At 42.8% G+C, this 17,893-nt stretch overlaps 1 protein-coding gene across 4 annotated transcripts in view; it reads left to right on the plus strand.

Moving 5' to 3' along the window:
* The window catches only part of ACER2 (alkaline ceramidase 2), a 64,227-nt gene that overhangs the window by 2,413 nt on the left and 43,921 nt on the right, over positions 1-17,893 (plus strand). For 3 of the 4 annotated variants that reach the window (XM_027771250.1, XM_027771247.1, XM_027771245.1), the window contains one exon: positions 17,135-17,233. In XM_027771250.1, the coding sequence (XP_027627051.1) occupies positions 17,135-17,233 (99 nt within the window). Of the gene's footprint in view, positions 1-5,913; positions 5,985-17,134; positions 17,234-17,893 lie in introns of those variants that run through there. The other variant, XM_027771246.1, reaches the window with a different exon arrangement.

The raw sequence follows: 17,893 nt of genomic DNA on the forward strand, positions 1-17,893 counted from the left end.
GACCCGCCATCGACTACGTGGGAGTCCAGCGACATAGCCATTACACTAACTGCTGGTTCCCGCTGAGATGTCTTTCTTAAAGACATTATAACATAGAAACCCTCCACCACCTTCATTGCCAGCATAGCGCTAATTGCCTTTGCAGCACTTAATTGCTATATAGAAATGGTTTGTTTATGGTATCCTTAACTTCATTGGGGTATACTCAAGTCCTTGACATTGTTTGGCCCATAGAAAATGCTCAGTAAATATTTGTTAAATGATCATAACCCCAAGTCTGGTGTATGGGTATTGTATTTTGTTTACTCCATTCGAAGTAAACAAAAACAAATATATATATATATATATAGTTTTTGCCTTAAATCATGTGTACTCACGGGAGAGAGACAGAACAGTGAGAAAGTGAGAAATCACCCTCTGGGGGGGATGGCCATTCCATCCCTTCTCCATTTTCCTCCTTGAATCTTGGGCATGCACACACACACCCAGAGTGAGCTTCAAGCCATCAAGTGCGGGATTCAGACCATGGTCGTGATAGGCCATGTGGGAGTCCAACAATGTAAGTACTATGCCATCTGCTGGCCCCACTTTCTTATATTACTGCACATCATCTGCTTAAATATCAGCATCTGTTGTATGTAGGCCCGTTTTACATTCAATGTTGAAAGAGCCTACCAAATCCTAATTGATCCTCTGGCATTAATGTTAATGAAATTAAGTATTAAAAAAAAACCCTGTGTATGTAATTATTTTGTTGTTGAGATAAAATCAACATAACATAAAATTAATCATTTTAAAGTGCACAATTCAGTTGCACTTAGCACATTCACAATGTTGTGCAACCACCACCTCTGTATAGTTCCCAAACATTTTTATCACCCTAAAACAAAACCCTGTACCCCATTAAGCAGTTGCTCCTCATTTTTCATTGACATCAGCCCCTGGCAACCACCAGTTTGTTCTATTTCCATGTATTTATTCTGTATATTTCATATAAATGAGATTATGTAATATGTGACTTTCTATGTCTGCCTTCTAATGTTTCTAATTCATGTTGTAATACAACAATATTTCATTTTTTAAAACTTTTTCTATAGGGCATGTGAGCTCACCAGAAATAGAGAAAAGGAATATGAGAAAGCACCCCCCAGGAGGGATGGCCATGCAGCAATCCCCTCTACATTTTCCTCTTGGGATTTTAGGCATGCATGTACATGTGCTCAGCATATTCCTCAAGCTGTCACATCCAGGACTTGAACTACACAGTCAGCCATGTGGGATCCAACCGCCTTAACCACCATGCCAATGACCGGCCTGATTCTTTTCATTCTTTTGTCCTTTTTTAATTTACCAGGAAGTATATGCTCTCATTAGAGAGAGACGGAGAGCAAGAGAGATGGGGGAGGGACCAGCAGGTGGCATAATGGTTATGTTGCTGGACTCCCATGTAGTAGACCACAGTTTAAGTCCTAGACCTGGCGACTTAAAACTAGCACATGAGTTTTAAGTGCATGCCTAAAATCCCAAGAGGAGACTGGAGGAGAAGGGATTGCAGTATGGCCATCCCCCGGGGGGATTTCTTGCTTTCTGACTCTCTGTCTCTCCAGCAAACACACATGTCCTTATAGCAATAACCTCTCTAAAAAAGGTGGGAGGGGAAAAAGTATCCCCCAATGGGGAGTGGTCACACCACAATATTTCTCTATCCTGTCATCATTTGGGGCCGGACACGTGTCCAGCATGTTTTTCAAGCCCCCAGGTTCAGGATTCAAACCTTTCAACTAGCCATGTGGGATCTGGCTCCCTTAACCATCAGGCCAGGGCCGGCATATTTTATTGTTTACAGCTGAATAATATTCCACTATGAATAGACCCACAGTTTATTCATACATTGGTGATATGGAGCTATTATTTTTTTTAGAATTATTTACTTTTATTTATTCATTTATTTTAATATGACTAGAGAGAGACAGAGACAGAGAGAGAGAGAAAGGGGGAAGGCCACCAGGTGTGGGATTCAAGCTGTGGTCAGCCATGTGGGAGTGTTGAGCACCTTAACCACCATGCCACCTGCTGGTCCCTGATATGGAGCTATTTCAGTCTTTTGATTATTATGAATAATGCTGCTATGTTTGAGTACCTATGTTCACGTCTTTTGGGTACATATCTAGGAGTGAAAGGGCTGGGGCATGGGGCCAGCAGGTGGTATGATGATTAAGACTCTAGACTCTCATATGGCCAACTACGGTTTGAGTTCCAGACCTAGCAGCTTGAAAATCATGCAACACACATGTACATGCATGCCCCAAATCCCAAGAGGATAAAAGAGAAGGGATTGTGGCATGGCCACCATCCACCCTCCAAGGAGCGATATCTCATTTTCCCTCTCTGTATTTCTACTCTTTCTTTGGGAGTACATGTGCCCTATGACCAAAAAAAAAAAAAAAAAGAGAGAGAGAGAAAGAGAAAGGTTGGGTCATATAGTAATTTTGTATTTAACTGCTGGAGAACTGTGGAACTGTATTTCATAGCAGCCAAATCATTTTACATTCCCACTAGCAATGTATGAGGGCTTCAATTTTTCTACATCCTGGCTGACACTTGTAGCATGTGACATAATTTCCTTCTTTTTTAAGTCTGAATAATATTCTAGTGCATATATATATCCCTCATTTTGTTTATCAATTCACTTGGTGAACATTTGGGTTGTTTCCACCTCTCAGCTTTTGTAAATATGCTGATATGAACACAGGGTGCAATCATCTTTTCAAGACCCTGCTTTCAGTTGTTGTGGATATATATCCTAGAGGGAGAATGCTGGATTCTGTGATTGTTCTTTTTAATTTTTTGAGGACCCTCCATACTGTTGTCAATAATAGCATACCAACTTACAGTCTCATCCATAGTACTCTAGTTCTTTGCTCATTTTTGAATTGTATTGTTTGTCTTAATAAGTTGTGAGAGTTCTTCCTATTCAAGATACTAAACCCTTATTAGATATTGTGATGTATAAATACAATCTCCCATTCTGCAGGCTATCTTTCTACTTTCCTGATAATGTCCTTTGATGCACAAAGGTTTTTGATTGTAATAAAGACCAATTGGGGCCAGCAGGTGGCATGGTGGTTAAAGGCTCTGGATTCCCACATGGCTGACCATGGTTTGAGTCCCAGAGCTGGTAGCTTGCTTTCTCACTTTCTCTCTCTCTCTCTCTCTCTGGCTCTCTCTCTTGCTCTGTCCCTCTCTGGTCAAATTAAAATAGGTAAATAAATAAAGTTAAATAAAATAATTATTTTTAAAAAGGACTAATTTATTTAAATTTTTTTTGTCACTGATCATACTTTTGATGTCACTTTGGAACACACCGCCAAATCCTGGGATCAGCAGTTGGTATAATGGCTGTCACTGGACTCCCATGTAGTTGACCGCGGATCGAGTCCCACACATGGTGACTTAAACTCATGCTGGGCGCGTGTGCTTGTGTGGCCATCCCCCTGAAGGGTGAATTCTCGCTTTCTGTCTCTCTGTCTCTCTCTGTCTTTCTGGGTAGCTCACGTGCCCTATAGCAAAAACCTCTCAAAAAAAAAAAAAAAAAAGACACACTGCCAAATCCAAGATCATAAAGAATCATCCCTATGTTTTGTAATCTGATAAAAATTTATCTCTACATTATGGTTTTAGTCCCTATATATAAGTCAGTGGCTTGTTTACTTAGTAAAAATGGAAAAAATAAAACTGCGTAATTCTGCAGACTACAAGACTGAGATTGCCTGCAGGGTTGGTTTCTGCTGAGACCTTGCTCCTTAGTTTATTGATGGCTGTCTTCTCCTCATGTCTCTCCTTTCATGGTCTGTCGTATTGTCTATGTCCTAATCTTACTTTATAAGGGTGCCAGTCATTGGATAAGTGCCCACCCTAGTGACTCCTTTTTAATCTAGTTACCTCTTTAAAGGTAATTGAATATATTTAAAACCTTATCTCAAAATATAGTCATGTTCTGAGGTCCTGGGGGTTTAGAACTTCACCATATGAACTGGGAGGATGAGGGGGGCACAAATCAGCTCAACTAAGGCCTGAAGACAGAGTCTCAACTACACGGATCATGACCAAACAGCACTTTTCTGTATTCAGTAGCATTGAGTAATCCCACAATCAGTAAAGGTAAATTTACCCCAATTCAATGGTGATTATATACGTTTTTCAAGTGTTTTGGAAATTTCCAAAGGGAGGTAGAAAAACAGAAAGGAAAAGCAGTAGTAAGGGAGGAAATCACTTTGTGCATTTCAGTAAGCTGTCTCTGTTTTGACCCAAGTCAAGGAAACGAAAGAAAAAAGATCATTTTAGATACAAAAACACTAAATTTCAAGGACAGTTTCTACTTGTAAGCAAGAAACTAATTTTTAAAAATGCCCCACTCTGTTTGGGAAAGGAAGTTAAAGAAATGAAGCTAGGAAAATTATTTCTGTAACTATATCCAGGAACAAGAGTTACAATGGATTTCTTACCTTTTAGGTCAGAGACTGGGATGTTTTTGCAGAATTGTGGAAAATAAGATCTGGTGTATGTTTATTAAAGATTCGGTGCTGAGCAGGAAGAGGACAGAAGTATAGAATAAGACTGTTTTTTGTCAGATCTCGGCACTGTATTGGGGCAGTCTTGCTAGCCCATGTATTTTCATTTTTCAGTAGCTATATGACCGTGAGCAACTTACTTCTTTCTCTGTGATTTAGTTTCCTCATCTGTAAAATGGAGATAATACTTTCCTCATAGAGTTCTTGTCAGGGATTAATTAACTAATCATGGGGCTGGCAGGTGGCATGCTAGCTTGGGTCACTGGACTCCCACATGGCCGACTGCTGTTTGAGTTCCAGACCCGGTGGCTCGTGCACACTCTCTCTCTCTCTCTCTCTCTCTCACTCTTTGCTTCTCTGGTCAAATTAAAATAAGTTTAAAAAAATGAATCAATGCAATCTGTCACTAACAAGTTAAAGAATAAAACTCAGGGCCAGCAAGATGGCATAGCAGTTACATTGCTGGACTCCCACATGGCTGACTGCAGTTCAAGTCTCAGACCCAGTGGCTTGAAATTCATGCTCGGCACATGTGCATATATGCCGAAGACCCTGGAGGAGGATAGAGGAGAAGGGATTGTGGCATGGCCATTCCCTGTTGGGGGTGATTCCTTACTTTCCCTCTCACTGTTTCTGTCTCTCTCTCTCCCGGGTGCATGCACGTGCCCTAAAACAAAAGACTCTTAAAAAAAATAAAAAGAATAAAACTTATATGATCATATCACTCAGTGCATAAAAAGCATTTCATAGAACTCAACATCCATTTATAATTAAAGTTTTCTTTTTAATCAACGTCTTCAACTTCGTAAAGAACATCTACAAAAACCCCTGTAATTATAGAAGGTTACTTCAAAAAAGTTCATGACTGCAGCTTTGGATCCTCAGGATCACTTCAAAACACGATAAATGCATGAGTATCTAGGATCCTGAACAGCTAGAGGGCCAGGGAAAGGGAATCATGGCTAGAGGAGGTCCTGTTCAGATTGTTTCTCTCTCGCTCATGCATGCATGTGCTCTATCGTGAATAAAGTAAATAAACTTTTTTTTAAGAGACATCATACTAGCTTGAGCAAAGATGTGACATTACGGTAAAGGTGCTGGAGTATCCTTGGCACCTTTGTATGTGTCTGGGTCCTCAGGCATAGTGAGAGCCAGAGACTGCTTTCCTATCTGGACTCCAGCTCTCTTTGGGAATGCACCATTACTGTCGTTGTTATCAGTTCTGCCTGCTCCTCCATGCACTTGGTGGAACAGGTCACCAGTTGCACCCCAGCTTACATCTCCATTTCACTGAGCAACCAAATGGAACTGGAAGAGCTCAATTCTGATTCCAAGTTCCACTCTGTGCATTCAGATTGGCCACCTTAAGGCAAGACCAACTTCTGGCCTAAAGAACTCTAACCACAGAGTCAGGTCAGTGTGTTACACTGTTATCATGGTAGCCAAATGAGTGAAGGGGTGAGGGGAAGGTGTGAGGGAGCAGCCCCCATCGAAGAAGAAGGAACAGAAGGTCTCAGAAAAGGAAGAGATGGCAGGACAGAGCACATAACTACTCCATGCCATCCCTTCTCTTCAGGCACATTAAGAGATCCTGGATTTTCAATTTCATCTCTTCCCATCTCCTTCAATATCTAGTTTCATTAATAATTAACCCCCTTTTTTTTTTTAATTTTAACAATTTAAATGTTTTCTATTCAAGCTCTTTTTGTTTAGGTTTGAATTTGCTCCACTCTCCTATTTCAAAATGACATTTCACAAACCTTCTTCAAGCTCATACCTGATCTATGTACCCTTCTTTTTCTCCAAATAAATGGCACCTACCCTTTAGGCACACCTTACACCAACTTGGCATTCTTTTTTGAATGTCAGTTCCATTTCTCGAGAGTGTTTCTTGCTGTTTGAAAGGCTGGAGAAAAGGCAGAGTAAAGGAAGCACTAAGTTTATAGCCCACTGTGACATAGCCCTTCCAGTGGAGGTGACGGTCTGTGTTGTGCCATCTCTCCCACAGCCCCACCCCAGAAGGCCCCTTCGATTGTAGAGCATGGTCTGACCAGTCCCTGACCTTTCCAGCTTCCTGGTTCCAGAGAGTCTGTGGCCACAACTCCACTTGGCCTCCACTCGGCCTCCACCCGGCCTCCACCCACGCTGCTGATAATCAGTTTGTTTACCAAAGCCTCCCCGGTGCTTGGATCTCACTAAGATAGTGGGCAAGTGCCTTTTCAGAGAGGCTGCCTCTGAGATGGGAGTAACTTCCCAGTGTCAGAACTGTGCTCTCTACAATGAAGGGAAAAGGTAACAACCACAGATTGGACCAGAAATTGGTTTCTTAAGGTGTACATGCTACTAAAGGCCAAGCCCTCTGCACTCAGCAACTGTCATTTCTGTAACTCTCAGCTGCTCGGTGCTCATAGGGATGACCTACTCTATGAAGCCTTTTTGTTCTTTGATTTTTTAAAAAAACCTTTTATTATGGAAAATTTTAAACATGTACAAAGTAGAGAAATTGATTTATTATGTCCACCACTTGGTTTTGGCGTCCATTTGGGGCCAATGGTGCTCCATCTATACCCCAAACCCACACCTTGCCCCATTATTCAAGGCAAATCTCAGATACTTAACCTTTTCTGTAAATATTTCTGTATGTATCCTCTTTTTTTTTTGAGAGGTTTTTGCTATAGGGCGCATGCACTTGCCAGACAGACAGAGAGAGACAGAGAGACAGAAAGTGAGAAATCACCCCCCAGGGAGGATGGCCACGCCGCAATCCCTTCTCCTCCATTCTCCTCTCGGGATCTTGGGCACGCATGCACACGTGGCGTGAGTTTAAGCCACCGGGTCCGGGACTCAAACTGCGGTCAACTACATGGGAGTCCAGCGACATAGCCATTACGCTAACTGCTGGTCCCTCTGTATGTATCTTCTAAGCAACAATTCTCCTTTTTTATTTTTGGTTTTGATCAGGTGTATGGAGGTATAACTGACATGCAATCAAATAGTCCTGAAGCTTTATAAATTCATTCAGTCGTATAACCAGTACAATCCCAGCACAGTTCTGTCATCTCCCAAAATTCCCAGATGCCCATTTTCAGTGAGGTCCATCTCCTACCCTCAGGCAACCACAGATCTGCTTCTTATTTCCATATTTTTCTGTTTTTCAGAATGTTGTAAAAATGGAATCCTATATTATGTAGCCATTTGAAGCCTCATCCTTTAAATTATAACCATCATGCTATTATCACATCGCCTCCAAATTGATAATATCAAGTACCATTGCTAATATTTTCATAACTCTCCCGAAAAGTACTTTTTAAAAAAGGAATTATTTTATTTAACTTTATTTATTTATATATTTATTTATTTTTAAGTTGACTAGAGAGAGACAGACTGAGAGAGAAAGAGGGAAAATGAGTGAGCAAGCCACCAGGTCCAGGGGATCAAGCTGCAGTAGGCCATGTGGGAGTCCAGCGCTCTTAACCACCTGCTGCCTGCCGGCCCTGGAAAGTATTTTTTTAATATCCTTGATTTAGTATTTAAATAAGGTGTATCTATGGCAACTGGTTGCTACATCTCTAAAGTCTCTTTTTCTTTTTCTCTTTTATTTATTTATTTATTTATTTATTTATTTGCTATAGAGCATATGTGCTTACCGGAGAGACAGAGAGAGTGAGAAATCACCTCCAGGGAGATGACCACACTGCAATCCCCTCTCCTCCATCCTCCTCTCTGGATTTTGGGCACGCATACACACATGCCTGGCTTTTTGGGGACGCATACACACATGCCTGGCTTGAGTTTCAAGCCTCCATGTCCAGGACTCGAACCATTGTTGGCCATTTTAACCACTATGCCACCTCTTGGCCCCTCTAAAGTCTCTTCTAATCTATAGTTTTCATTACTATCTTTTTCTTTTAAGAAATTGGGCTGTCATAGAGCCCATAATCTCAATTTTATCTATTGTATTTGCATGCTGTCATTTCTTCTGCTTCCTTATAGCCTTACTATCAAAATATGATCCATAGATTGGCAACATTGGCATCACCTGGGGTTTGTCAGAAATACAGAATCTTGGATCCCTGGAATGTCTTGAATCTCAAGACCTACCAAATCAGTATCTGCATTTATTTTTATATTTTTTATTTATTTTAATTTGCCAGAAGATACCTACACTTGCCAGAAAGAGAGGGTGAAAGTGAGAAGGCAGTCCCCATGAGGGATGGTCACACTGCAATCCCTTCTCCTATTTCTTCCTCCTTTCAGGATTTTGGCACAGGAGCATAGGCAACTGGCATATTTTTCAGATCGCTTGGTCTGGGACTCAAGTTGTGAGGTTGGCCATGTGGGATCCAATTGCCTTAACTACCACACCACCACTGATTTTCTTTTCATTTTTTAACTTGCTAGCAGGTGAGTGCACTCACCAGAAACAGAGGGACAGCACCCTCCCATGACTACATGGGAGTCCGGTGACGTAACCATTATGCCATCTGTGACAGGACCCAAACTTTAAAGGGAAAATGTTTTTTGAAAAGGTATATGTTTGGGGCCGGCAGGTGGGTGTTGGTTAAGGACACTGGACTCCCACATGGCCCACTGTGGTTCGAGTCCTGGACCTGGTGGCTTTCTCGCTTTCCCTCTCTCTCTTGCTTGCTCTCCCTCTCTTGCTCTGTTTCTCTCTGGTCAAATTAAAAATAAGTAAATAAATGAAGTTAAATAATTCTTTTAAAAAAGGTATTTAATGAATATCTTCAAAGAAATATTCTGTCGCTGAAAAGGCAAGTTAGGAGACCAGGGACAGGTCAGGATTAGAGAGACAGATGTGTGAATCGTGAGGTTAGATGGGATAGCAGAGGCAGTAGAAGGAAAAGAGAATATGGAGAGGGAGGGACTGCTTCTCCGGACATGTTCACGTCTGCAGAGGCCTGGGTCACCGGGAGTGGTCATAGAAGCATAGACAGGAGCAAGTGCACAGGGCTGAGGTAAAGAGCACAGCACAGGCAGCAGGCTTGATGAATAAAAAATGAACCCAAACCTGGGACCAGCACATGGCTTAGCAGTTATGTTGCTGGACTCCCATATAGTAGACCGCAGTTTGGGTCCAGACCTGGCAGCCTAAAACTCATGCCAGATGCATGTGCATGTACGTACACCCAACATCCCAAGAGGAGAATGGAGAAAGGATTGTGGTGTGGCCAATCTCCAAGGGGGATGATTTCTCACTTTCTGTCTCTGTCTCTGGCAAGTGCATGTACCCTATTGCAAAAATCTCTCTTAAAAGTTTGGGTCGTCATGTCATGCGCTCCCTTCTCTAGCCCTCCAGCCCGTCAGGATCTTGGGTGTGTGTGCAGGAAGCATGGCTTGAGGTTAACTTGTGATTCAAATCCACAGTCAGCCATGTGATCTCCAGCACTGCAGCTTAGCACACCACAGAGCCCATCCTGAAGCTTTTACTCCACAGGGAACACCTACGACACTGCTTTCCCTCCTATTTTCCTGTTTTGGGTTAGAAACCCACTTTCTGAATACTCAGGCTAGACCGTTTAAAGTTGTCATTTGTTTTTTCCCCTTTCTTTTTCAAGATCCACCTCTAATTAGTAGTTTAGTTTTATTAATTCTCCTGTATTTGTCAGCCTTCATTAGATTATGCTGGGGTAAGAGATAATCCTCTCAAATCTCAGTGGCCTACAACACAAAGATTGTTTTTTTTTTTTTTGCCATAGGGTGCCTGCGTTCACCAGAAAGAGACAGACAGAGACATTGAGAAGTAAAGTGAGAGATCATTCCCCCAGGGAGAATGGCCACCTGCAATCCCTTTGCCTCCTTTCTCCTCCCAGGATTTTGGGTACACACGTATTCATGCCAGGTATGATTTTCAAGTCTGGGACTCAAGTGATGCCAGATCTGGGACTCAAACCACTACCACGTGGGAGTCAAATGCCTTAACCACTATGCCACCTGCTGGTGTTTTATTTTTTTTGATTATGTTACATGTTGGCTGTGGGTTGATCACACCTCTTGCTCCATGTGTGTTTTTCAGTCCAGGATCCAGGCTGGATAACAGTTCCAATGTGGAATAACGCAGAGGGGGAAAAAGGAATAGCAAAACTAGAATAGCTTTCAAAACCTCTGTCCAGGGACCAGCAGTTAGCATTGACTATGTCACTGAACTCCCATGTAGTCGGCTGGGGTTTGAGTCCTGGACCTGGTGGCTTAAACTCAGGCCGGGCCTGTGTGCGTGCATGCCCAAGATCCCGATAGGATAGGAGAATGGAGGAGAAGGGATTGCGGTGTGGCCATCCCATCCCTGCAGGGTGTGTGTGTGTGTGTGTGTGTGTGTGTGTGTGTGTGTGTGTGATTTCTCTCTTTCTCTCTGTCTCTCTGTCTTTATGGCGAGTGCACGTGCCCTGTAGCAAAAACCTCTGTCCAGTCACAGCACCAATTAAATCCATGCTCATTCCTTTAAGCACAGCAAAGGAGAAGGTAAGTCCTGTGTCAGAGGGTTGGGAAAGTGTGTTCAGATATCTAAAATCAACAGTAAAATCTACCATGACTCTCATTTTGTGATCTAGCTCAGCTCCATCTCTTATTTTACTTCCCTTTACCCCTGCCTTAAACTTCACCTCTCTCTGCTTCAAATCCACTCCCTAAGGGAAGCCTTCCTTGTAACCCTCACCTAGGTGACATCTATCAGCTGTTGTAGTGCTTGTACACATGGTGCAATTGTAATTGTTTATGGACTTAATTAATTTCTGACTTTTCCCTAGCTCTGTGAGGTCAGTGGTAGCATCTGTTTTACTCACCGTTCTATCCTTGGCACCTAGAATAGTGTCTGGCATAAAGTAAGTATTCCGTAATTATATGTAAATAAATGAATGAATGCCTTACTCTTGTGCATATCATACATGGATTATTCAAAGACTTTATCTGAAGCATTCAATGTCTAATTTATCCTGCCATCAGGGTCTCTTTCTTAAAGACTTACTCTTTTCATTACTATATATATTAGTGTTCCAGGGCAGCCTCCCTTTTAAATTTTCCTGAATGTATATACTTTCTCAGACCTCTGTCTTTTCGCGCATGCTGTTCCTTCGAAGGAATGCCCTCCACTCAGGAGGCCGGCCTCCTGTCATCTTGTAAATCCTGGCTCAAGGCTACATCTTCTGCTGAGCCTCCAATGACTCAGTGTGGAATTGGTCTCCCAGCTCTGTGCTCCCACAGTATTTTTGGTTTATGACTTTTTTTCTTTTCTTTCTTCTATCTCAAAAACATTTTTTTCTTTGACAGTCTTGCTATGTCCTGATCCTCCTGCCTCAGATATCCCAAGTCTCAGGGATCACAGGTGCATATCATCATGCCCAACCTTCAGGTTGGACCAGGACTCCAACCCAGGTCTTCCATGTGGTTCCAGCCTGTGGAGCACAGCAGCTTAGCAGCATGTTCCACTTTGCCTGGGCCCTGCCTCCACATTTATGCATACACCTTCATTTTAGCAATTATCATAATTATCTTAATGGTCTGTATGTGTGTCTCTACTAGACTAAGCTCCACTAGTCTAAGAACCTTATTTTATTTGTCTTTATTTTATCCAGCACTTATTAGGGAGCCGTTCTAAAAGCAGATGCTCAAAAATTGCTTGTTACATCTTTGCAATCTAGTAAACAAAGTAACTCCTTATCTATGCAGAAGTGTAGTTGAAACATATGGTAACAAATTTTGTGCCTTCTGGCATAGGCAAAGCTCCAAACTACCAATCAGAATCTACTTTTATTATATAGGGTCCTAACACTGATTTTCTGGTACAGAGGAAAGGAGAGAGGCATTCTAAACAGAGACCTACAACATTAGGGAGTAGCCACTAGGATTTGTTTGTAAACAAGCAGAGGGCATCTGACACAGAAAATACTGGCGCTGGGACCAGCAGATGGCGTAATGGTTACATTACTGGACTCATATAGTCTAGCAGTTTGAGTCCCAGACCTGGAGCTTAAAACTCACACCAGCACATGTATATGGGTGTCCAAAATCCTGAGAGGCGAATAGAGGGGGGATTGCAGCTGCAATGTGGCCATACCCCCCAGGGGATGATTTCTTGCTTTCTGTCTCTCTCTGTCTCTCCACCAAGTGCATATGCCATAAATCTCTCTTAAAAACAGGAAGAAAGAAAGGAAGGGAGGGAGAAAGGAAGGAAGGAAGGAAGGAAGGAAAGAAAGAGAAAGAAAGAAAGAAAGAAAGAGAAAGAAATAAAAAAGAATGGACGGATGGAAGAAAGGAAGGAAGGAAGAAAGGAAGGGAGGAAGGAAGGAAGGAAGGAAGGAAAGAAAGAGAAAGAAAGAAAGAAAGAAAGAGAAAGAAATAAAAAAGAATGGACGGATGGAAGAAAGGAAGGAAGGAAAAAAGAAAAAAAAACACTGGCACTTTCTCGTAGCCACTGCAGTAGTATTTCTTGAGATCTGTTTCTTACAGATCTTTGACAATTCTGAGCCTGTAGACTGTTGACTGAATATAACCAACTATAAATAATTAATAATTAATGTGGTTTATTTTTAAGTAGAATATGAGTGACCTAGGCCCTGAGAGGAGGCAAACATGCCTTTCTTGGGGTGATCAAGTACACAGGTTCTTTTTATTTGATTTTGAGAGTGACAGACAAAATTAGTGAAAAGATTTTCATTGGTCTGGCCCAAAAAGGCGGGACATGTGGAAGCAGGAGCTTGTAGGTTGTAGGTGAATTCTACAATTTTTAGGTTGGCGATTGGAAGGGAAAATCTGTGTCTTGGGAAGAGATAAGCAAAAGAATATACTGTAATTGGTTGAATATACATCTTAAAGATTTTATGTCAGGGACAGGATGTAGAAAGAACCTTATTAATAAAAAAAAATGGTCTGTTAATGTTTGTGGGCATGACGCCCCTCTAGGCCCTCTGGAAAGGACTTTGGAAAAATAGGAAAAAGTAGTCAGACTTCTGTCCACAAGACTCTCTCAGATTTAAAACAAAAACAAAAACCCAGGAGCGCATCCTTACTTACTTCTCTTGTTTCCTTCCTAGCTGAAGTGACAAGGCCAACTGTGAGGCCCTGGTTTCCTGGCAATAATAGAGAAGAGGGCTTTTTTTCTTCCTGGGCTTCTCTTCTCTCCTCTTCCTGGATTGCAGTAATGGTGTTGTCTTGGACTTCTTTTTTCAGGGAAGAAAAGTGCATAGGCCACAGTGAATTTTTGCTTTATTACACGTTGGCTAAAACCCTAGTTCATAAACTTGAACATGAGTCAGAATCTTCTGAGAGCTTGTTAAACCAGAAATGCTGGTCCTTGCATTTCTGATTCAATAGGTCTGGTTTGGGGCAATTTGCATTTGTAAAAAGTTTCCAGGTGCTGCTGTTGGCTGCTGGTCTTACCTTGAGAATTATTGACTTAAACAATAGACTCTAGCAAGACCACAAAGAAAAAAACACTGGTTAAAGAGGAAAATAGAGCATTTCATCCTTGATCAGGTACTTCTTTCTTCATTTACATGGGCACCTGCATATTTTTTTCCAGTTGCAGACTTTGTGACTTGATGATTTTCACTTTTGTAACCAGTTGAACTTGGTATTTACTTTCAGATATTCACTTACACCAAATAAACATTATTATACATGATTTAAAAATAGATGTTGGCATGTGACTTCCTATTAAGGGCTGGTCCCCCAAACCTGCTCTGTCATGGATCTGTATCACTGACTCCTATCAAGACCCAAATCATCGTATGCAAACTCACATTAGAACTCAACAATGCATGTGCCCCATGCCACCACACCACCCCCACCTTCACAACAAACGCCATTTACAGTAAATATCAGAATCTACCCATTACATCATTAAGAGGGGCTGTTAAGACATCATACTATTAATTAATATTAACCACCTCTGGTGGTCTTGCTGTGCAGTGGTTAAGTACTATGTGTCGGGAGCCAGGTCTCACGTGGCTAACTGCTGTTCAAATCCTTGCTGCTGCTGCTCGAGAAACATACTGGGCACATCTGTGTGCCCTGATGGGCAGGAGAAATGGAGGAAAAGGATTGTAATGTGACAGTGCTTCACAAGGGGTGTTATCCTCCATCTCTGAGGAGTGCATTTGGCCTCTGGCAATTAAAACAAAAGTAATTACTTAATGATAGGTCCTAAGTTTAAATTATTATATTTACTGGAAAAAAGTTAACAATGGGGAAAGTCAGTGAAAACATCAGAAAAATTGTAATACCCTGAGAAGACCAATACTCGTATCTTTGGGTGTGTTAAAAGAAAAATAAAGCAACCAATGTAATAGAGTTTTAATAGAACAAATCTTTTTTTTTTCTTTCTTTTTTTGGGGAGAGGTTTTTGTTATAGGGCGTGTGCGCTCACCAGACAGACAGAGAGAGACATAGAGACAGATTGCGGCATGGTCATCCCCCCTGGGGGGGTGATTTCTCGCTTTCTATCTCTCTGTCTCTCTCTGTCTGTCTGGTGAGTGCATGTGCCCTATAGCAAAAACCTTTCCAAAAACAAAAAAAAGAAAGAAATTAGTGACCAGCAGTTAGCATAATGGCTATGTCGCTGGACTCCCACGTAGTCGACTGTGATTTGCATCCCCGACCCGGTGCCTTAAAACTCACGCCAGGCATGTGTGCGTGTGTGCCCAGGATCCCAAGAGGAGAATAGAGGAGAAGGGATTGTGGCGTGGCCATCCCCCCTGGGGGGTGATTTCTCACTTTCTGTCTCTCTGTCTCTCTCTGTCTGGCAAGCGCACGCGCCCTATAGCAAAAACCTCTAAAAAAAAAAGGTGAAGAAATTATAAGGAGTTCCTAAGAAATTTATCTTTGCTAATATTTTCCTTTATATATGCTCAAGAGTGATGTTCAGTAACAATGTATGTCTATGTCTAAAAGTGCTCATTCAGTAAGTATCTCAAAGTTCCAAATGATGAAAACATTACAAATAGTTAATTGGGAATACCTCCTTTTTGGTAACACCTGACAACTATTTTGGTCTGAGGACTCCTTTTACACTCTTAAAAATTACTGAGGACTTGGCTGGATCCATGGGCTGGTGGTTAAGACAACCGAATCCCACATGGCTGACCCTGTGGCTCAGATTCCAGAAATGGTGGCTTGGTGAAACACACTGGGAGTGTGTGCATGCATGTGTGCCTAAAATCCTGAAAGGAGGGGAGATGGAGAAGGGACTTTGGCATGACCATTCCCCAAGAGGGGGTGTTTTCTCTTTCCCCCATCTCTCTTGTGAATAATTGCACCCTCTAGGAAAAACAAGAAAAGTTAAAAACCCTAAAGAACTGTGGTTTATGTGATCATACCAGTATTTACCATATTAGAAATTTAAACAGAAATCTTTAATACCAAAAAATATGTAGGCACACATTCCATTAGCTATCAAAGAGAATAGCATCGCACAACGCACAGCCCCTGGACAACTCCAGTGTATACCGGTGAGAGATGAGAGTGCAAATGGCAGGTAATGTCGCAGTGTTTATAGAAAAAGGATGTTGATCTTGTGGATCCCCTCAAAGGGAGAGCCACACTTTGAGACTCAATGGCATATAAAATAACAGCGTGATTTATACCATTACAGTTTAGGGGTAGGGATATATTTCCACCTTAAACTATTGAAAGCCAAATCTTGAATGCATGGAAAATTGTATGGTAAGACAGTTGGTGTGGTTCTGTGAGACACTGAGAAATTAATGATGTATTTTTCTTTTGTGGTTGTGGGAATTGTCCCACCTCCTGTAGGTGCCTGGCTCACAATGAGTATCTTGAAGGTCTGGGTAATTGTGACTCTAGGAGGTATTGGTGTATCTTCTCCTGCCTAGGTTTAAGGAGGCAGTGGGACCTGGTAGTCTAAATTTATCATAGATAAAAGTAAGGGTGAAGAAGAAAGGATGAGAATGGTTTGGCCCCAGGAGACTAAGCTGAATTTCCTGAATATTAGGAGAGGAGGTGGGCTGGCAGTTTCTGCAAGGGATAAAGATCTCAGGCAGTCCAGAAATGGCTGTGTGGGTTCCTGTGGAACACACACACTAGTTGCACAGGGCGGTTGGAGTACCAACCAGGTACCACTGGGCAGTCAGTTCAAGAGATAAGTCAGCTACTGGGAGCTTCTGGCCTTCAGGGTACCATGTAGGCCTGAGCAAGAAGATCCTGACAGTCACCATACATTGTTACCTAAGATCTCATCTGCTACTGTCTTGACCTGAAATCCCAGAACCTTCTAGGGAAGGGGGACTACAGTTGCCCACCGCACCATTCATACCCAACCAAACAAAAACCACCACCAGATAAAAACAGATCGGCTTTCATAAAGACACTGTAGAATATAGGAGCCAACAAAGTGGTCACGAGCAGATTTGAGGTCATCCTGCCTGAGTTCAATCTTCAGCTTGTCACTTACTCGCTGGGGGTGAGGCTGCTGATAGAACCCATCTCACAGGACCGCACTAGGAGCATTGTGTGAGTGACTCCTGGAATCTCTTCAAATAGTGCCTGGCACTTAGAGCGAGGGTTATCTGTGTGTCTCATTTCTTGCACCTCAGATGTCCTGGAGACGTCACACGTGCCACACCGCATCTTCTGCGAGTTGGAACGCCTCAAGTTTGACCCTAAGCCTCGGCATTGAAAGCAACATTAAAGCCGTGAGTCTAGGGAAGGGAGGACAGGAAAGTACTGGAAATTGCTGATGTACTCCACTGGGGAGTGCTTGGCCCTGCCTGCACCGAGGGGTCTCTGGGCCTGCTCCTGCAGCCTAGATCTTCTCATCCCAGTAAAGGTGGCGAGTGCTGTCAAGGAAACTCCTCCCAGCTTCGGAGGGACTGAGAGCGTTTCTCAGGCATGAGCAGCCGTGTTCCATGCACTGCACAGCTAAATCTGTGCATTTCCTCCAGAGTCAAACGAGATCTAGGGCATCCCTATTTCTCTTTAAATTTTTGCACCATCCGGAGGTACCTTCGAATCTGAGCAGGGAGGTGGGGCTGTAGGGAGCCCTGGGCAAGACAGTCAACGCTTAGCCACCTGCCGGAAGAAGTCTGGAATCGTCTGCAGCTCTTGGCACTGTTCCCCGAGCCCCTCCTCCCGCAGGATCCTGCCCCCAAAGTGGGTGTGGCCGGCGCGCCGTCCGCGGGCTCCCCCTTGGGGGCGGGGTCGGGGGAGGGGCCTGTGAACCAGTAGTGTCCAGCGGGCGGGCGGAGCGGAGAGCAAGGAGGCGGGCTGGGGAGGCGCCACATCCGGAGGCTGCCCCACACTGCATAAAGCCGCTGCCGCCGCAGGTTTTCTCCCGCCGCCACTCTGGACTTTTC

This window comes from Tupaia chinensis, unplaced genomic scaffold, assembly GCF_000334495.1.
Source record: "Tupaia chinensis unplaced genomic scaffold, TupChi_1.0 Scaffold000029_1, whole genome shotgun sequence".
Taxonomy (NCBI): domain Eukaryota; kingdom Metazoa; phylum Chordata; class Mammalia; order Scandentia; family Tupaiidae; genus Tupaia; species Tupaia belangeri.